The 22016-nt window shown below is 49.6% G+C and overlaps 1 protein-coding gene across 1 annotated transcript in view; it reads right to left on the bottom strand.

Moving 5' to 3' along the window:
- TIAM1 (T-cell lymphoma invasion and metastasis 1) overlaps nt 1-22016 on the bottom strand; it is a 112631-nt gene that overhangs the window by 33920 nt on the left and 56695 nt on the right. The window contains 8 exon segments of the mRNA XM_017727076.1: nt 1998-2079; nt 4128-4232; nt 9613-9783; nt 10250-10324; nt 12701-12847; nt 15288-15473; nt 16804-17028; nt 20571-20743. Of these exon segments, the coding sequence (XP_017582565.1) occupies nt 1998-2079; nt 4128-4232; nt 9613-9783; nt 10250-10324; nt 12701-12847; nt 15288-15473; nt 16804-17028; nt 20571-20743 (1164 nt within the window).

The raw sequence follows: 22016 nt of genomic DNA, 5'->3' as shown, positions 1-22016 counted from the left end.
TGTGAATGCATACGCTGTTATTCCTGCCAAAAACATTACCATCAGACTGTGCATGGGCTCTGAAACACAGGTGGGGAGAGATGGGTGGCAACCCAGGCAGAGCCTTGTCTTCACTGCAAAGTTCTGATCACAGGAGAATCTGCATCTCGGAGTGCACGTGGCCTCACCACAGCAGCTCAATAGCTGAGCAAATCCACCTCCAGACAATCCCCTCAGCCCCCTGGGAAAACCAGCTGCTGGTAAACATGCCAGCCCATTCCTGATACATCCAGGAGGTGGAAGCCAAGGATTCTTACCCATTTCTGCCCTCACAGCCCTGGCAAAGAGGGAAGAGTACCAGCCAAAGAGATGAGAACATCTGTGCTCAAGCACCAGCAAAGCATCCCACTGAGATCTTCAACACTGGCCAGACTCTCCAGGAGCGCCTCTTACTACCACAGACACACTGGTGGGAGTAGAAACACCACAGAATGTTCCCAGGTGAGCTCTCCCTGAGATGTGGTGTTGGAACAAGGTGATCTTTAAGGCCCTGTCCAGCCCAAACTGCTCCAGGATTGTGTGATTTCAGCACACACTAGTGACTGGATGAACACACAAGGAGACACATACACACCACAGAAATCGTTCTGCCAACTAGAGGCAAACCACATTTGGCCATTTTCCTTCAGTGAGAGAAAAGTCAGCTTTTTTGGGGTGCTTTTAGCATTCCCTCCCTGCAGGGCGAGAGCACTGCACAGCTACATCCCACACCTCACACAGCTGATCTCATTTCACAGGACACCACATTGCATTTCACGTTTTTTTTCCCATTTATCGCTTAGGAAAAAAGAAGAAAAAGAAATAAACAGGAAGTGCTATGACAGCTGCAACTCTTGCAGTGCTTTCAGGCACTGCATAAATACCAACCCTGAACCATCACTGGGCTGGTGAATATTTCTTTCTTAGGCCTTCAATATTCAAGCCCCAGTCAGTTCCACTGCTTTGTAGCAGAGCTCAATACTCCAGTGGCCTGCAGCTGTATAATAAGCAGTTTGGGGATGCAGAATTATTCTAGTCATTAAAACAGAATATTTAGATAAACAGCAAAAAGATGCAGATTGGCTTCCTGTGGGGGAGGTTGCACAGATAACTCTAAAATACACCCCAGAACTGCAACTGCCAGGCCAAAGGGCACACTCACCAGGCTGGAGGGCTGTAATCTGAAATACCTGAAAGCTGAGAAGTGTGAACTACACAGAGATGAGAGATTCTGCTGGAAGTACACAGGGAGGCCTTCCCCTGCTTTATGCTTCACACAGATCTGCCATGTGTCCGATTCTGGCTCCAGGCATCCATGGGACATCCTCGAGGGCTGGAGCATCCATGCGACACCCTTGAGCCCTGGAGCCAGGCATCCCCAGCCTCAGCAACGTTGGGGCCAGGCAGGAACCCACCTTGGGTGCCCCTGGCAGGTGAGAAGAAGCCAAACAGCCTCTCTGCAGCTGCTCAGCCACAGAACTCGAGATGCCTCATACCCACAGCGATGCTCCCGAGGAGCGGGGCAAGGCAGAAGGAGTGAACAGGGGGACAAAGGAGGAAGGAGTGAGCAGGGGGACAAGGAGGAAGGAGGGGAGCTGCAGAGCCCTGCAGCCTGTGGGCAGTGTGGAAGCCCCAGCACAGCCCCCGGCAGGCTCTGTGTGAGATGTGACAGCTGGCAAAGGACGCTGCTCCCACCCACACCCTCCATGGGTGGTGCTGGGAGGAACTACAGCAGCAAGCAAACATTTGTCCTCCCTGCACATCCTCCAGCTCCAGGAAAGCCACGTTCAGAGCACTCCAAACAAAGCTGTCCTCCTCCAGGGCAGGTGAATGTTCCTGTGGGTGGCTCAGGAGTCAGAAGTGTTTTCCTCACTGTGCTCAAGAGACCTTTCAGGTGCATCAATAAACAGCACGCAAGAACCTGCTCGCACTAGAACTGACTGGGGAGAAACAGCAAAACAAATGAAGGACTAACTCACCATAAATATCAGAGGATGCATCAGACTTCTCCATCTGAATGTGCTGGGTAATTTTCTGACAGATTTCTATTTCCTTGTACAGCTGAATAGAGGAAAAAAAAACAAACACAAAAATATGTTACTGTGGGAGGACACATTAATTGTAATGGTTTTGAACAGATTTTTGGGTTTTAATTACAGGCAGAAGAAAGGGACTGTGGTCATTATTTATCAAACAGTTTCTCCCCACCTGTGTGAGAGGCATTAGCAGTGTCACTCAGCTCTGCTGTTAGAACACAGTTAGGGAGGAGGAAGCAGTGTTTTCCCACCACCATCACCAAACAAAGCATGCATCTCTTTCACTCAGTCAATACCATTTTGAGTGCACGAGAAACAGAGCTTCTGTTCCTCTTTTCCTAACTTTCAAGTAGTAATAGCTTAATGTTTCTATATTGTTTTAATGAAGACATTGCAGGAATTCAATTATTCAACAGCATTAAAATCACAAGGAGTGATTTTGTTTCTTAGATACATTTCTTCATTATCAGATTATCAATTTGCTATACCTCAGCATGACATTTCACCTTTAACACCTTGCTGTTTATTCGTACCAAGGAAAGCCCCCAAGTCTTTGAAATGGTCATCAACATCCTTCCTGGGAGACCAGCACAAGTTCACACCTAGGCAATAGCCCACAAGTCCCTCCACCCAGCTGCAAATCCCTCTGCCTTTCAGCACCGAAGTAACAAACCAGCCTTTGTCTTCGGAAAAAATCATGGCCCCAGGTGAACGAGAGCCCACAGGTGAATATGAATTCTGTTCCCGTGCTGCTGTGAGCGTGTAAAAATGCAATTCACAGTAATGAACATTTTGAAACTCAGTGTTTGGACTGAAGTACGTAAACTGTTCCTTTAGAAAAGAAGAGGAACTCATTAGCAAAAGGTTTCCCGAATAAAAATGTAACTTCATCTTCACTATCAGCACCTACAGATCTGTTTAGCTGCAAAATCACGTTCTGCAGAACAGCTACAGCCCCATGGAAGTAACTCCACTGTTCTCCCCAAACAAGCCCACACAGGCCAGCAGACATACAAAGTGTGCTGGTTTAGTATTGGTACATTGGACATTGTCCTACAGTGCCTGTCTCTGCCATTCCCTTCCAGCATCTACACAGTCCCACTGACAGAGTTTTGGGTTCATTTCAGCTTTTCAGAATAAACAATAAGTGATGACTCTGTCAATCCTACACCCTCTCAACACGAGACAAGTCCCCAAAGTCCTTCCAGACAATGACAGCTAAAATCTGTCTCCTCTGAGTTTTAATTTTCCCCAACTGTATCACACTTCCCAATCCTAGCACTCCTCTAGCACTTTCTCACTAGTTGTTGTTGTTGTTGACAGCATTAACTGAAAATCCCAGAAGTTCTTTGCTAAATGAACAAAAGCCTCCATAGCTAGCAAAGTTTTACTTTTTATAAGTAAACCAGCCACCAATGCAAAGGACTTTAAAAAGCTTTACAGCATGCCGGTGTAAAATCATAGAGGTAAAGCATGACATTAATCCTGTTTGGTCTTTTTTTCTAATCTCTCATGGCAACATTCCTTTGAAGTCTGCTTTTGAGATGAATGAGATGAAAACAGCCAGCTGAGGCAATTAAGGAAGTATATTCTCACAGGTAACTCCAGACCTTCTTAACCTCAAACTTTACCTTCCCATTAAGAAAAAAACCCACCAAAAAACACCCAACAACTTGTGTATTTTCCTCCTCTTTAAAACTCAGACAGGGACTGTAACAACAAGTGCTCAGGCCTCAGCACCATGACTTTAAAACCCCCATGAACAGCACAAACAACAGGAAAAGACAACTTGGAGGGAAGTTAAGCTTAAATGTACCTTACAGTGACTTTCACACATTGCCTGTGGCTGTCCCTCCTCTCTCCCCAGACACATCCACACACACATATGAGCTGAACACCAACACAGGATGAAATGTTTGGAGAGATCCCTTTACTGAAGGCCAATTTGCCATGGTCTGCAAAGCGCCATAATTGCAAGCCAAAGAGCCTAACTGCGTGCTACAGGATGGCAGATAAACACTAATTACCAGCGTCCCACCCAGGGTCATTTCATTTGCCCAGGGGCAGCATTACCAGTTCATAGATCTCCTCCTCTGGCTTTGGTACATAGAACTGGATCTGGTTGTCAATGAGGAATTTCAGGCGCAGGTAGTGAGCAGCATGGTCCAGCTGGTGTGTCTGCAAGAGACAGAGAGCCTTTAGACAGAAAAGCAGTGTTCACCTCATCTCTGACCCTCACAGGAACAAAACCACCCCAGCACCACCTTCCACCATGATCTCCTGCCCTGAAACCTGAACAAAACCTGGCCCTCCTGCTCTCCCCCAGGAGTAAGATCCATGTACCCACCGAGGGCACTGGGAGCAGCCTCCTCGGCTCTGCTGACCCAGCATTCTGCTCCCTCCCAAGCCAGTCCAGAAATAAGCCTATGCTGGAACAGCAGAAGCCTCAGAGCACGCCTTTGGATAAAAGGATATTTAAATAAACGTTCTGCCAACAGAGCGAAATATGGCAGGAAAGGGTTTTTCTGTTTGGTTTGGGTTTTTTTAGCATCTTCATAACTTAGCACGTAAATATGATGGGGCAGATTTCAAGCAAGGTTAATAAAGACAAAAAAATCTGTCTGTCCTCTAAATTCAAAGCAGCTCAGGATACACTGGCTTTATAAGGCTAGAAAAAAGCCAAGAGTTGCATTCTGGATTGCATCCCAGTGGAAAGAGGTCACACCATTTTAATAAATTAGTTATAATTAGCTGAGGATACAGCATTTGGTCTGGGAGATGTTAATGACCTTTTCTCAGCATGATTAGTAAGGTTGATTTAAGCAGAGGTTAATGCAGTGTGTAATCAAAACACATTACAAGTATGATAAACACAAAGGATATCATCCAGAAGTTACTTTCAAAGTTCCTAAACTAAAACTAATGAGAAACCCCGAAGTGATTCACAGGTACAGGAGGTAAATTCTCCTCACTGTCACTTCTGAAATCCCACTGTTAAAGGCTTTTATACCTCAGCCTTTTCATTTTACACCAGCAAATTACCAAGTTTCTCAGGCTGTGCTGAAAACAATGGCTTATCTGAAAATTCATGCAAGAACATCATTACTGCCTGTCTGTCCTGCTTTTTAAAGCCTGGCTTTTCCAGTTCCAGCCATAATACAGCAGCACTGAGGTGATGAGCAGTGTACACTGAGGGACCTGTGGAAAACCTGACCCTCCAGCACATGCACAGAGAACAGTGACTGCTTTGGGAAGCCTCGATTAGTCCAGGAGTAAAAAAGCTACCAACAACAAGAAGGAAAACCAAACCAGATCTATTGCTGCATTCTGCACAGTGCTCTGTTCAAATATGCCCAACCCAAAGATCAAATTTTCCTTGGATGAAATGGAGTATCTGAAATGGAATAACCTCCATAATCCAGGCAAATTCCTAGTTAATTAAATAATGACTTTGAAATCTATCAAGGGCCAAAAGAAAAACAGCTGAATGTAGGAGATCCTTGCTCCCTCACTTTTTTCTTTTTTTGGAAAGCTTCTTGCTTGCTTTTCTCACTGATTACTGCTGTTTTCAGTAGTTTTCTCTTTACAGACACACATGTGCACACACTCCAGAAACTGAAGGGAAGCAGAATTGGCATTAAAGGTTCAGAAATGACACAGAGGAGTCCCGAGTTACCTTCTGGTCAGCTTAGTGTACTGCCCCTAGACACAAAAGTGTCTTAAACAAATACACAGAAAGGAGATCTAGACCCACTTAGTGCACCCCCCATGTCTGGGGTGTCCAGGGAAGGGAACGGAGCTGGGAAAGGGGCTGGAGCACCAGGAGCAGCTGAGGGAGCTGGGATTGTTTATCCTGGAGCAAAGGAGGCTCAGGGGGGACCTTGTGGCTCTGCACAACTCCCTGACAGAAGGGGGCAGCCGGGGGGGAGTCGGGCTCTGCTCCCAGGGAACAGGGACTGGACAAGGGGAAATGGCCTCAGGCTGGGCCAGGGGAGGCTCAGGCTGGACATCAGCAGGGATTTCTTCATGGAAAGGAAGGGGCTGCCCAGGGAGGTTTGGAGTCCCCATCCCTGGAGGTGTCCAAGGAATTCCTGGACGTGGCACTCAGTGCTCTGGGCTGGGGACAAGGTGGGGACTGGGCACAGCTTGGACTCCATGGTCTCGTAGGTTTTTTCCAACCTGAAGGATCCTGTGGTTCTGTGAAAAAGGAGCCAGGCAACCTGGCAGCCTCCTCCTGCCACCGGGGTGGATCTCCTCCCTGTCTCCTGTGCCCAAGCTGTTGTGCTCATGCTGCACCTCGGGCATGTCTGACGGTCAGTGCCAGCTGTGCTGCCCAGCCCCATGCCACTGCCCAAAGCCCAGGGCTGGCGCAGAGACCCCATCCACAGCCCATCCAACGTCCTTCCCTTGTGGAGGAGACCCAAGGGATGCTTTCCAGACGGGCCCAGGCAGGTAGAAATGACCACCTGTCATGAATTTATACAGCCTGGGGCCACCAAGCACTGGGCGGAGCATCAGCTGAAGATAAAACCGGGTAAAACGTTCATATTTAGAGCCACTCATTTCTTGCAAGAAACCCCATCAGCCCAAGAGGATGCCATCAATCCAATACACTGCAATCCCATCCAGGTCAGGAATGACAGTCCTGACCATGGTACGAGCCACCCCACTTAGTTAATTAACATCCTACAGCTGCCCCAAGGCTCTGTCTACCTCAAAATCAGACCTTGGTTAAAGTGTTTCAAATAGGGCCATGATCTTCTACTGAAGTGAAAGGAAAAGGTCCCCTGAATGTGGACACAGCCAGGCTGCCCTAAAAGCCAAACCATTAACCCACTTTTTTGTTGCTGGGAGCTGCATCCATATGTGGGGAGGTGGGAGCAGAAACAGGGCAGCTTTAATGATATGAATATTCTTTCGAGACCACCCAAAATACCTTTCAGCCGTCCAAATCTGCTTCTTGGTTTATTTATTTCTCTCCTAATAACTCTGGCTATGTCTGGACTAAATTAGGCAGCTAACCCCATTTAAAGCACAACCCGACAGCTTAACCGAGGTGGTCGTGAAGAAGAATTTACAGCCAGGGCTGTGATCCGATTCAAGAGGCTCCAAGTGCCACAGTGGGCTGGCACACAGCCCCAGTCTGGCTCCTTTCTAGCCCACGAGAGGGCCTGGCACGTTGTCCCAGCTTGGTGGGGGAGGCCTTCGTGGCAGCAGCACAGGAACGCAGCAGCCACCCCACGGCATCGCCCCTGTGTGGCCCCAGCTCTCCCAGCGGGAAAACACCAGCCCAGAAGAAAAGGAAGCCCCCAGAGCATCAGGCTTAAGTAACTTCTCAGAGGCTTTGAGCACAAACCCAGAGACCTTGGGGTATCTGCTTCTTGCCCCTCAGGCAGGTCCCTTTGAAAGACGTAAATTGTGAGGGGAAAAAACCCCAAACCTTTCTTGCTTCACTTTCTTTGTAGTCGAAGATAAATGCCATGTAGTCATCTATGCTTGTTTTTTTACTGCTATTATCTCCATATTGGGTTTTGGTGTTATTATCTCCACACTGGCTCTGCCTAAATCCATATACAGAGTGTGATTTCCTCCTCCATTTTAAGACACACCATTATGCAAATGTCAGTAATGCATATACATTCGTTCACACTGAGCAGTGCTATCACAGAATCACAGCATGGGTAAGGTTGGAAGGGACCAACTATTTCCTATCAGCCACAGAAAGCAATTTGATGCACATACACTGAGTTTTCCTGCCTTCCAAGTGATGTTGCTAGTTACATCTTCGGAGAAATCTTTGAGAAACCACTTTAAAAATGCTTTAAACACTCCTCCCACCAATCCTGAATCATAAAAGTGCCACAAAGCATCCTTGGAAGCCTAACTCGCTGTACAATAACAGGCAGCAATGTTAGCATAAGAACACATTTTCCACAATGACTTCAGTGCATTTAATGCTCTCCAACAGAAGAATCAAGCTCAGTTTAGCAGCACAGATTTAACCACATCTACAAACATGAGGAAGTTTACATGAAATGTAGAGCTTGAAATGTTTACTGTACCAGAACTTGACTGGTTCTCAGATGGCAGATGGCAAACTGATGTGAAATGATGTGGATCAGATATTAAAGGGGGGAAAATGAGCTGAATGCAAGAGATAGAAGAAAGAGATTGATTATTAAATGCTACAGAAAAGAAGGCATCTCAACAGTGTTTTTCAGGCTGAAAACCCTTACAGAAAGGAAAGAAACAGATAATAGCTCTTGAAAAAACACTCACCAACCTCCCCTTCTCCTTTAACACCCCCACCCACCGCAGCAAACACACAGTGAGAGACCAGACCCTCAGCAGGCACCTGCTGAAACCACGGAGCTACACCAGCTTGCTCCGGCCGAGGGCTTGGTCCACTGAGTTAACCACTCTTACCCGAAGGAAAACATAAATCCTAAAAATAAATCATTACTAATAATGTGTCATCCAGCTTCCCTATCATGTCCCTCTCCAAAAATGTCATTTTTGCTGAGCACAAAGCAGAGCTTTCACAAGCTGCAGCGCACCTGGCAGAGACGCGAGCGCACCGTACAATTACTGGAAACGAACGCCTTTCCCTCACCTTCCCTCTCTTTGGAAGCACATGGAACGCATTCTGAAAGTCCCGAAAGTTAAGCTCTCAATAGTAGTAAATGTTTTCTTTTCTCCTGCTGTTGTTGTTGTACAGAGCAGACTCACTTTTCAGAGCAGCACGTGACAGGAGCTGGGTCTCGCTCGCTCAGAAAACACGCATTATGTAGCTGCCAGATCTGAAAGCCTGTGTTTAATTTGTCAAAGTTTCCAACTCTTTAGAGATGTAACTCTTTTTAACGGCCCAATATCTCTGATACTTCATCTGGCAAAGAAATCCAGGTGGTTTTTCCTCCCCCCCACTCCAGTGTGGATAAAAGATTTCCCCTGTCCCCTCGTGCCACCCACATGAGGTTGCGTCTGATTCTGCAGAGCAGGCAGCAAACACGGGCACCTTCTCCCACTCGTGGTGCTGCTGTTCTCCCCAGGGCCAGCCCGAGGGGAAGGCAGGAGGGATGGCACATGGAAACAGGTCCCCCTGGCTGCTGGGAAGGGGTGAGACCACCTCATCTGCCTGGCGGAACGGAGAAATGGGGAGCGATGCAGAGCTGGGGGCACCAGGGTGGTGGTACCACCACACTGAGGGGCATCCAGGGGCTGGGAGAGGGGCCCCACACTCAGCATGGTCCCACTGGAGGGGCAGAGGATGGCTGGCTCTGTGAAAGGCAGCAGCAGAGGCAGAGCCAGTGTGTGAAGGCCCTTCCAGGCTGGTGCACAGCAGCCAGAGTGGGAAAGGCAAACCCAGCCTGCTGCCTGTCCCTGCACCCACGCCAAGTTAGCTCCAGCTGCAGGGAACTCTCTGCTGCGCTCCCGGCCTCAGCACTGCAGTGTAATTGTGGTTTTCACCTAACACAGAACTGGCGTCCCAGTGCAGAGCAGTCCCAGCACTGGCACAGGAGGCTGCACTGATTCCCCACCTGCCCCAGGGCACGTTTACCTTGCAGATCATTTCCAGCACGTCCTGTGAGGAGTCCCCAGGCCGGATGACTGTCAGGGCAGGCTGGTTGTTGGGCAGGCAGAACCACGAGGGCGTGAAGTACTCGTGGACCCAAATATCACAGTCGGGGTTGTGCTGGTGGACACTGCTCAGGGCCACCTCCTTCTCCCTCTAAATAGACAAAATCCATCATGACTACCCAGCGCAGCCCAACTCCCTCTTCACCAGTAACTCATGCACTGTGTGTTATATCAGAGCCCTCAGACAGAGAAGATATTTGGCTCCTAAGCCCAGGTTGAAGGCTTGTCTGGACAGGAACCTGCAGTTTTCCCTGAGCAGGAGAGCGCGTGCCTTCCTGTGCCACCCACCCAGCTACACTGCTGCAGTGTTCGTCCCCTGGGATTTCACCCTATGGCTACTGGGAATGCTAGGAATGCAACAAACAATGCGGGGGATGAAAGCAGATTTCAACTTAAAACTGAAATGCACAGTGTTTCTGGGCAAACCAAAGCCAACAAAACTGTTGTAGGTACTGCAGCTCCTATGCTTAGAAACGGCAAAATAGCAAATCTTAGTATTCTGAATTTACTGGCAGCAAACGTGGGGGAAGGAGGCACCTGGAGAGCTGGGGTTTTACCTTGCCATCCGGGACTGTGTCATCAAAGATCCCTTCGAGAGATTTCTTCACTGAATCGACTCCTTCTCCAAACACCTGAGGAACAACAGAGGGAACTGCTTTAAAACATGAACGTGACTCCCTGTGTGCAGCACATGCCAAGGGCAGAACAGTCTGTCTAACATCCAGCATGGAAATCAAACTGAGAAATACAAACACCCATCTCCAAACGCACTGCTTGCAGAAATTTTTCACTGTTGTAGAAATCTGGGATGGGGAAAACCCTCTTCAGGGTGGGTAAGTCCCATCCAGCAGTCCCTCTAACCTCATTTTGCTTGAGCCTGTCATCCAAAAAGAAACAACACGGGAGGAACAGAGGTGTTTTCAGCAGAGAGGGGATCCCAAACACCAGGTCAGCTCACTCCAAGTGCTGTTCCTTAAACGCAGGGAAGTGCTGTCCTGTGTCCCCCACCCCCAGTTCCTCACCAGGACCACTCCTCCTGAGCACAGCTGTGGCTTTACTGACGCAGGCACACCTTTGCACCAGTCTCTGTCCAGACCTGGGCCCTCCACAGAGGTTTGCAGGGCAGCGAAGTGGGGGCCCTCTCCAACATTCCCTGCCTTTCTGCTGTAGATGCACTGGAGAGAAGGAAAATACTGGCTTGATGGAAGAGAAGGTTAGGTGAAAAACAAGCTGGTGATGGGGTGGTGCAGGAAGATTAGAGGCCACTTCTGCTTGGAGGTCTGTCCTGACTTCCTTCCTGGAGCTGGACTAACTTTATCTCCCTTTGTGCTGGGTTTCCCCACCTGTAAAAGTGGGAAATGAACACTTCCCCACCTCTGCCAACACTGAGAACTCAGAAGGGCTCTGCTTCTGGCTGGCTTTGTCATGACCCAGCTGCCAAAACGTACTCAGCAAACATTCAAGCACAAGTCAGTGGAACCCTTCTCTAATGAAACAGGAGCTGGTAACCCAGCACGAGCCAGAGAGCCAAAATCAACAGGATCCCGTGCAGGAGGAATGACCAAACAGGAATATTTGCAGGATCCACCCCAAATCAGCACAGGACTGCATCAGCTGGGCAGGCAGGGCTGGTGTTGCAGAAGAGGCCAATAATGAAAACTGAGAAGCTCAGTTTTATAGTTCCACATCAGGAGAGCTCTAGGATCAAGTTGCTGGGCTTGTTAATTATTCCCTGGCTAAAATGAAGCAGGGACCAGGCAGGATGGGAAAAGGTCTCTGCCTTTTAGGGATTTACAGTTGGCTGCTTCCAGTTGGCAACACCTTGCACAAGCAAGGGAAGTGTGCTCAGGCACTACATTTAGACACCCTGCTCCTTTCTCAGAAGTTCACACTTTTTACAACTCTCTCCACAATGACTTTCCCCTAACCTGGAACAGAATCCCTCTCCATGCCTGTGCTGGGGAGGAGCGAGGGGGGCAGGAGCAGGGGAGGCAGCGTGAAGAATGCAATTATCCCCACTGAAAGGGAAAACAAAAGGGGAGCTCAGGGCAGAAAAAAACCAGGTTTGAAAACACAGCATGGGCAGGATCCCAGCTCAGGACAAGGGATTTGGAGCAAGTAAACACAAAGCAACAGGGATGCTGCAGCATCGACACAAGGAACTGGGAATGTGCTCCTAGAGCTGCATTCCAGCCAAGCCCTGGGCTTTTGCTCAGCCTCTAAATATCAGGTGAACTTTTAATGTCTCGCTCCAAACGAGCTGAACAATTCCACAGCATTCATCCTCTGTTGAACAGAACAAACACCCGCTGCTGCTGCAATAGACAGCACAGGAAATCACAGGGCCCAGACAACGTGTCTCCCCAGCCCTTCTCCCCACAAAAAGTGAGGGATGAGAAAGGCAGAGCCTACATTTCCTGCAATTAGATGAGGTATGGCTCTCAAAAAGTGAAAGCTGTAATTAGGGATGTTTGGAAAGAGTAACAGGGAAGCAAGCACCTTCCGACCACTGAGCACTGACTGGGTGGAAACAGCACAACTTCAGGTTTTTTGTAAATCTGAAGCCAAACAGGGAGTGTCCCAACTAAATGTAAAGCTTCTTGTCACTTTAGGAAGTTTTCACCAAACTCAGCTACATTTAAAGCATTGTACAAACTCATCATTTTAAATTAAAAATAACCAAACGAGTCTGAATTGTTTGGGGCTTTTTTCTTTTCAAAGCTGTCTCTGTTTTACACTGCTGCTTTGTTGCTCCTGAGATTAGGAAAGGCACCTCCAGGAAAAGCAGAAGCACCAGAAATGCAACAACAGAATTCAGCGGAAGAAAGGGCAAGTTCCAAGCCTTTGACAGGAGCTGCTGTGCACTGATCTGCAGCTACAGCCCCTGATTTTTGAAGGGGATGAGGAATGAGATGACTCTGTGCCAGTGACTCTTGGTGCGAGCTGCATTCTGCCTGCTAACAAACCAGCCTTGCAAACAACAGTACCCCAAAACTCCACGAGCTTACCTGGTTGATGCTCGGTCTCCCTTGCTTTTTCTTCGAGGTAGTGTCCAGCCCCCAGAGAGAAGAAAACCTGCTCCTCCGCTTGCTGGCAGACCTGGACATAGCCTGTGTCCTTCTCCTCACTCCCGACTCCCCCGTGCGAGCCGCCACCTGTCAGTGCCACATGGCTTCAGAGGAGAGGCTGCAGCAGCCCCTGCACACACCCTCCACCCAACTGTGGGGTCTGGGGTGGGGAAAAGGCAAATCCTATGGCAACAAAGGCTACTCACTGCTGGGACAGTGGGGGTGCTGCCAGGCCGCTGCCTTCTCACTGCAGATTAATTCACTTCTACCAACATCAAATATCAAATCTTGAAATGGGCACTACACACCACCCCTCTCGTTTTTTGGCATTTAATTTATTTTAAAGCACCCTATTCATCACAGAACAAAGCCTCAGCACCAGTGAAGGATTTGGGGGTTTTTTTGTTTCGTTTTGTTTTGTTTTTTTCCTAGCAAGGTTTCAAAGCTGGACATGTGACACCTCAGATTTCCAAACTTATCTGTTGCTTCCCAAAACCTCGGTCTTCCTCTTTACTCTTTCCTGTGGAAACACTCTGGGCATCCTGGTGCTGACTCAGAACTGCAGCAAGGCCAGATAAAGGCTTGCAGGGAGGTCAAGGTATTTAAACCTGCACTCCCTTAAAGACAAGTGACATCTGAGAGAGGGAGCAAAGCACAGGAAGGGGAAAAGTGAGCTGAAATGACCCTTCCCATCAGAGCAGTGACAACTGCTCTGCAAAATGGCCCGAGGCAGCAAGAGACAGTTGCCTTTACTGAGCCCAGCTACCTGGGGAGTGTCTCCCAGGCGAGGAAGCTCTAGAGGAGATCAGTGGGACATTAGTCAGAGCTGAAGTGTTCAGGCCCAATGTCAAAACACATTTCCCACATGGAGGTGGCCTGAGGAGAGGAGCTCCTCTCCTGCCAAAAAGGGAGTGGTAGGGAAGGGCAGGTATGAAGGGAGGCAAGGCACAGCCAGCCAGCCCCACCCTGCCCACTCGGCACTTCTGGAACACCTCTGCACTGCACTCCCACAGCCCAAACCAGCACCACAGCACTGCCAGCGCCCGGATGTGGGAACACCCACATCCCCGAGTCGTGCCCCAGCCACCGAGCTGAGAATTGGCTGCTTGGATGCAGCACAGCCAGAGCTACAGCTGGCAGGGACAGGGGGCTGGCTGCTGTACCCAGGGAGCTGTGTGAGCAACGGGGGCTTTGCTTGGGAAACGTGCGGAAATCAAGGAAAAGGAGAACTTCACCACGGCAGCAACGTCTCCATTGCCACAGCCCAGACTCTGAGAGGTTCCATAGTTGTACCTGGGACACTTAAGCAGAGCCACCTGGGATAACTTAACACATCCTTGGATGAATGTACTGAGGAACATCTTCAGGAGACTTGGGTCATGGAATTACAGAATGATTTGGGATGGGGGGACCTTAAATTCCTTCCCATTCCACCCCCTGCCATGGGCAGGGACACCTTCCACTGTCCCAGGCTGCTCCAAGCCCCGTCCAACCTGGCCTCGGACACTGCCAGGGATGGGGCAGCCGCAGCTGCTCTGGGCAAATTCCCTTCCTGAAACTTGAGTTAGGGCTCCTGACGTGAGGCTGCATTTCCCCACGTTCCTGGGGGCAAAGGAGGACATGAGAGTTTGCTGAGGAGAAGAAAACACGTGTCTCTTCCAACACAACATTTTCAAAACATATTTTTTCCCTTGGCTCTCCAGAGATACCAGCATGAAGAGGCAGACTGTTTTTCAGGCTAACGCTCAGTGCTTTGCTTGATGCAAAAAAAAATAAGCATAAATGCAAATTACAGCCCGCCACTTAAAAAATATAATAAATCCACCAGCAATTAGCAGGAGGATGACGCTAATCTTTTCATATAGGAAAGAATAAAAGCGCCCCTGACTGAATTACAGCTCTGCATTCAATTGAAGGGTACAGCTGACGTCTACAAGACAACAGTGGAGCTCAGCTATTTCTGTGAACCGCCAGGAGTCCAAGCCCAAACCACGAGAACTTGATTTAAATTCATTAAAACCCCATCACTTTGCAAAACATTTCCTGTACTTTTAAGAGCTGTTGTTAAAGTACTTAAATTTAAACAACCATTATTCGCCACACTGCAGGTAGCAGAGAAGAACACTTCCCCCCCTTGTGGAGCATCAGGTGTTGATGACCAGAGACCGGATACTGGAATAACTGGTCACTAGTTTCATCCATATGGAAGAAAGTCAGATATGCCTGAGAAGGTCTCAGCCAGCTCATGCTGAGGGACTCAGAACGGCTCCCACCGACTTTGCAGGACTCGTGGATCAAGCCCAAGTCCGTGGACATTTGAGATGACCCTGCTCTTGTAACAGGAAAATCTATTTATGGTGGCAATTCACAATCCCAAGTTCAGGAGAAAGATGGCTCTTCCCTGAGGCCATGGCCTCCTTCAGCCACAGGCAGGCCCCTCTGGGAGCAGGACATCCTGCAGGCCCAGGGAAGGGCTCAGCCCACGGCACAGGTGCGGGATCCTCAGCCCTCCCCCGTGCCCACTCACCAGCGCGTGGAAGGACGACACGGAGAAGATGCCCAGGCGGCCCATGGCCACCTTGGTGGGGCGGCTGGCAAAGGCCAGCAGCCGCTTGGGGTTGGGCAGCTCCCCGCCCTGCAGGCTCGCCAGGTAACAGCGGTACCGGAACAGATCCATCTGGAACTGCTCCAGGTTCTGCTCCCACACGAAGATCTGCGTCCGGACAAGGTTCGGCAGCGAGGGGACAGAAGGGGAGAGGAGGCTGGTAAATGCCTTGAAAAAATTCCCAGTAACACACCCTTTTCACCAATGCTGATCTCACTCAACAAACCTTGATTCCTGATCTTCCCACATGCCCCTGCCCTCCCAAACCCCCAGAGGATGCAAAGAGTAAAAAAGAGTTTTCATTAGATGGAAAACAACTTTTTCTACATTCATGGCAGAAGTCTCCTCCTGGGACAACTGATCCTCTGATACAATGCTAATTAACAGGATTAAAATTTCATTTTTAATTTTCTTTGTATTTCCAGGATTATCTGCTCAGCAGTCCCTTAAGAGGCTTCTTTCATGCATCAAGAGCATCTGAGGAACCAGAAGAGCAAACCCCACCAAACTCCAGGCACAGGGCATTCCAAATCAGCAGCCACAGCAGCAGCTTTGCTGTGAGCACCAACAGAGCTTGAAAAAGTGCCATACACTGGGGATAATTAATCTGATCAGTGCAAGAGCGCTGTAATCAGCCTATGGAAGGACTTATTTAAATAATTCAAATAGCTTATAGGAAACAGTTTCAAAGCATCCAGACAAACTTGGTTACATAAAGAGAGAGACTGCTCTGCCCTCTCACTGTGACTGACAGCTTTGAGTGGAGCTCTTTAGCATCTCCCTCCCCTTTCTCCCCCATTTCCCCTTCTCATGGGCTTCCAGGGGGTACAGATCTCTTCAGCTCAGCCCCAGCCACTTCCCATGCTTTGCATTACAGGCACACTTGGCAGCCGTGGTACGAGAGCTCCAAATGAGGAAAGCAGGAGCCATATGTTACATTTCCCAAAATAAGGTGCTGCTGCAGCAGCGGGAGAGACATCTGCTCGAGGCTCTCTGCCTCTGAAACCCAGCCACGCTGTCCACTTGAAGGCAGGAGGAGCAGGCCCAGGGGGAGCCAGGGATGCAGCCACAAGGTCAAGGCAGGCCCTTGTGACAAGCAGAAACCAGGGATGGCTTCTTCAGCCCAGCTGCCAGCAGAAGCAGCAGCCTCTGGCACGCTAAAACCAACAGCAGCAGCAGTGTTTGTTGGTGTGTGAGCAGCTGTTCCCCAAGGCATCCTGCAGCCATGGCCTGGCAGCCTCTTCACTCAACCTCCTGCTATCCCAGTCTCCTGGAGGCCAGCAGAAGACAGCCCATGCTGGACCTTAGTGAAGACACGGTGCAGCTCAGCAGCCAGCACAGCTCCCCTGCTCCCACCTGCTCCAAGGAGCTCCCACCAATCTCTAGAACACCTTAAACCCTTGCTAGGGACTTATTTCACACGAGCAAGAGAGTTTACCTGATCCAGGATGGTCTTCTTCTTCTTGGAGTCTGTTACAGAGGACAGCTGCATTTCACCCATCTTCTTCATCTTCTCGTCCATGTCGATCTTCTGCTCCAGCTTTTTGATCTCCGTTTTGAGCAGCTTGACCGTGTCCTCCTTGTGGTGCTGCCGCGCCACGGCGGTGGCACAGGCCGAGTGGATGGCTGTGATCCAGTTCTCCAGCTCCGTCTGGCTGCACGTCTGCGCAGAGGGAAACGGGAGAGAAGAAGTCAGCATCCTCTTTGAAACTGATTGCAGATTAACAAATGCAATTCCAAGGAGTTCCCTTTCCCTTTGATCTCAAGATTCAAAGCCTTAAATCCACTTACTCCTGTCGAAGTAATAGCCCCCCATCATCCTTAAGCAGGCCATTTTGAACTCGGCACCAGGCACTCAGCACTCGAAATTACACCTCTATCTGTGCTCTGCAGCTGTGGGTGCTCCCCAGCAAGGCCTCAGGATTTACCTCCCTGCCTCAACGCAGCGCTGCCATAATTTCTAGCTCATTATTTAATGATGATTTCTGAACTCCAGTTCCTTAAAGCAGGGAATGCACCCTGCGCTCTTCCCAGGATGGAGAGCTTTTCCGGCATGCAGCAGTTCATAATAAATTCATGGCAGAAAATGCGACCATGATAAGTATGAGTAGCTTTATTATGGTGCACACACAAACAAGCTTTCCATTTCTGAAGGGCCCAAAGCACTCTGAAGACACCTCTGCTACCATTAAGGGCAGGCTCATCCTCGTTTTCACAGCTCTAGCACTGTTCCTTCCCAAGCATGGATATGACAGCTTGGGAAAAGGGAACACTTCTCCTTGCTGGAAGTGTCCAAGGCCAGGTTGGACAGGCCTTGGAGCAGCCTAGGATACTGGAAGGTGTCCCTGTCCACAACAGGGCATGGAACTGGATGAGCTTTAAGATCCCTTCCAGCCCAAATCACTCCATGAGACACCAGGCTGGAGCAGGGGACACCAGGACATTTTTCTGGAACAGGACTATTCTGATTAAGGACTTTTGACACACAAAGAAGAAACTTTCCAGATTCTTCTTTCCAGATTTTCAAAATAAAAAGTCAATCTTAGGCCTTTTACTAAACTCCAATCCTTTTTACAGTCGGTTATAAAACTTCCCAGAGAAGCCCAGCTCTGGGAATCATGTATGCATGGGCTGGGCTCCAGAGTGATGCTCCCTGAACTCTTGTGGTGCCGAAGCAAGTGGGACACACGTGTCCCAGAACGACACCACTCCCTCACTCAGGCTAGAAGCCCTAAGCAGAAGCAGGATCTGCTCCAGAAGGACTGACCTCCTGCTTCCCAACTTCCTTGCCTTCAGCTGGCACTGCACACAGGATATGGCTGAAACAGGTCAGGCTCTCTGCCCAGGCAGGACCATTAACAAGCCTTCACTCCACTGCTGAAGACACTGTGGAATTCTCTGCTGGAATTACAGGAACTATTTGCTGGAATGGAGGACACGCTGCCCACAGTCAGGTGGTGAAACTGCACCCCCAGCAGAGAAGAGATCAGCACTGGACTTACACAGTGTGTTTGTTAATTCCTAGCAAAATCCTAACAGCATTTGTTATTTTATTAAATTGCAAAGTGTTACCACTATACCATTAGATTCATTTTTCTGTTTGGTTTCCTGGGGGAGAGGGAGGGGAAAAAAGGGTCTGGAGTGGATTTTAGGAGCTGAAGACTCCCCTGGTAGATGAGCAGGCGATGGGAATCGCACAAACAAGCTGCAAACACCTGACACACGTACGTGGGTGTCGCAAGTTGCTGTGAGCTGCTGGCACACACACGTGACATGTGCCAGGGCTGGCTTTGTGTGGGCACAGCCAGAGCTGCCTGAGCCATGTGGGAGGGATGGGATGTCTCTGGCTGCAGTGCAGTGGGCAGGCTTGTTACAAGGCATCCAGGATCTGTGGGCACCACCAACAGCCCTATTTTCTCCGCCACAGGACAGAAATGGTCTCCTGCAGGGCTGTGCCCTCTCCTTGCCAAACCCGCTACTACAGCTCTGTGCTGGGTGTGGGGCACGGGCAGCGAGGGGCCACTGCTCCCAGGGCATCCCCTCCTCCTCTGCTTCCATGGCAGAAAGCACACATCACAAAACATGTCTGGCAATATAAATGACTGGGTTTCATTGCAACAGGCTCATATTTGCGCCCTCCCTACACAAAAATCTACCTGTGGCATAATGACACTGGGCTCTTAGGGAATAAGCTTTGGGGTGACCTCACTGGGACCTTCCAGTCTGGGAGCCCACAAGAAAGATGGAGAGAGACTATTTATATGGACATGGAGGGACAGGACAAGGGGGAATGGCTTCCCCCTGCCAGAGGGCAGGGTTGGATGGGAGACTGGGAAGGAATTCCTCCCTGGGAGGGTGGGCAGGCCCTGGCACAGGGTGCCCAGAGCAGCTCTGGCTGCCCCTGCATCCCTGGAAGTGTCCAAGGCCAGGTTGGACAGGGCTTGGAGCAGCCTGGGCTAGTGGAAGGGGTCCCTGCCCATGGCAGGGGGTGGAACAAGATGATCTTTAAGGTCCCCTCCATCCCCAGGTCCTTCTGTGGCACTGTGATTCCCTCTCACCTGGAGGAAGGTCTCCAGGTGCCAAAATAAACATCCCCTTCCCAGGGAAGACATGAAGGAGACAGGGGCAGGGCAGTGCTACAGGAGGAGCTGAGGAAAAATCCCACTGAAGTAGCAGAGAAGTTAGTCCACAAAAAAATGATGGGGTTTTTCAGTATGCAGTCAGATACTCAGTCCCTCCAAGAATCAAGAATTTTTTCTGCACCAGTTTGAGAATCCAGCCCTCTGCAAAGACAGCTGCAAGGACCTACAACACAGTATAATTTCATTTTTTGCACAGGGGAGTGATGATGTAGGGACACATCCTACCCCAGAGTAGCTTCTGGTTTAAGAAGGAAAGAAACTCCATTGTCATTGAAAAGAAAAATAAAGGGATTCCTCCAGTGAAGGAAACTGAATCAAAAGAGGAGGAAATGCACCCACCTCAGCACATGCTGCCAACTGCAAATAAGAGAATGTCACACCCTGCTTAGTGCCAACTTGACACAAGAAAGGAGATGCCAACCTAAAAACCACTCAGGGAAGCAGTGGTTACCAAATTACAGAAATCTTTTCAAGTGAAACACATCAACTAATGTATGGTCTTTGATGGAAGTCCTGGGTTTTTTTTCAATGTACCACCCAGCGAAATTGAGACATTGCTATTTTCTGATTAAAGAACCAAACCCTGCACTTCCAGTCTCCTTTCGGGCAGCAGCAAGATGTGTGAACAAGTGGCAGCTGGATCCTGCAGCCCCTCTGGGAGAGCACTTGCAGGTCCAGACATCCCCTTGCACTTCAAATTTCTGCCTTTAGCACACATCTCTTACAAGACACAGAGAGTGGCACATCACATTTAATGCCCAGCTGCAAGTCCAGTGTGGTGACTGGCTTGGTCTGTGTGTTCTAAGCATGCTGCCCAACCAGTTTTTACAGTGGTGCAAGAGCATTTCTTCATTCTTTGCTCCAGCCATCTACACCAAGAGAGTCCAGTCAGTTATTAAAAAAGCAGATTTGAGACTGATCATGTTCAGATCACGTCCTTCCTCTAGTGCTGCCAGAGGAAAATCCCAAACCTACTGGAGTCAGCAGGCTTTTCCACAGATCTCAACCAGAGCTAGGATGTCCTCCTTGCTGGGAGACAGAAAAAAACTTTGCAAAATCCAACCTGGAAGAGGAAGGCATCCCCGAGGGAGTTGCTGAGGCAGAAGACAAAGTCCTTCTTGGGGTGCTCAGGCACGGCTTGCACGATGCTGTTCTCCACCCAGACAGCGTGTTTGGGAATGCTGTTGTGGTCAATGCCAGAGCGGCCATCAGTCTCGTAGAAGAACAACGTGCACCCTGCAAGAGACAACGAGCAGCACATCCAAATGCCCTGCAGCCCCTCAGCACTGAGGCTGAGGCTGATCCTATAAATAAACCCTCACAGGGATTAGGGAGGGTTTGCCACCGCCTGTCCGGGTTTTCACAGTGCAGAGCACCAGCAAGTGCCCAGTTTTTAGCTCGGTGAGGTGCTGGGTTTAGTGCCAAGCGGGCACACCACGAGCTGTAGAGCACAGCAAGCCCTGACCCAGGGCTGTTTGGTTCTCCCTGAGTTTTGTTCTCCCCAGGATTGCCAAAACAGAAAGTCACAGGCAGTAAAATACAGCCCCAGATAAGAAACATCGTAAGGAATCACAAGTTTGGGGTTGTCCATGGCCACCCCCCACCGCAGGGAAGACGCAGGCGTGAGATCCTGGTCCTCTGAGGGTGACAGCCAGCTGTGAGCCAGCCCTGGGAGCAGACAGGCCCTCGGGCATGGCCCAGCCTCAGCCTCTGCAGCTGCTGCTGCTGTCTCAGTCCCTGCAAGGCAAAGATCAAGCCATTTAATTACTGGATGCAGACAGTAACTGGAATCAAAATGGGCTGGGATGAGCTGTGCTTGCTGAAAGATTGATGGACAAAAAAACTTAGCTGGGGACAGCAAACAACCTGTTCAGTGTTACAAAATAATCTTTGCAATCCTCCGGGAAAAGGGTAAAAAAAGTATAGGGCAAAGGTGCAATTTGGGAGATTCCAAAAAGAAAAGGGTCCTCCTCTCCCACCTTCCCACACCATTTCCAGTTGTTTGTAAGCTGGCACATAGTTGCTGTGTCACTGGAAAGGGATGCCCTGGTACCCAGCCTCTCACAAAACTATTTGCAGCCAAACAATGGCAGCTGTTCACTTCAAAGCCTCGGTTAAACGCTGCCAGTATCAAGGCACTGCAATCCAAGGAGTTAACACTCCACTTAGGTCAAAGCACTTCAAAACAACATCACTTCCGTGCTCACCCTTCCCCTCTCTCCTCCCAGATGGCCCTTTGTTTGCCAGCTCCTCACAGCTAGACCTTTCTGCCACAGGGCCCTCTCCCAGGAGATCAGGGCTGCCCCTCACCTCCCCATGTCCTCTCCCATTTCCCCAGCTCTCCAGCCACCCCAAGGGAGAGCTGGCTTCAAACTCTGCTGTTGGTTTTAAAATAGCGCTGCAAATTAAAAATAAACAAGTGCTCTAAGAAGAGCCCTCTGTGGGGAGGACAGGGTTTGACCACACTGAGCCTTGTGGGTGACCCCACCTAGAGGAGACACTGCTCTGC

This window comes from Corvus brachyrhynchos, unplaced genomic scaffold, assembly GCF_000691975.1.
Source record: "Corvus brachyrhynchos isolate BGI_N302 unplaced genomic scaffold, ASM69197v1 scaffold412, whole genome shotgun sequence".
NCBI lineage: Eukaryota > Metazoa > Chordata > Aves > Passeriformes > Corvidae > Corvus > Corvus brachyrhynchos.
The sequence above is the reverse complement of the archived record's forward strand: the minus strand, read 5'-3'. Positions and strand labels throughout refer to the sequence as shown.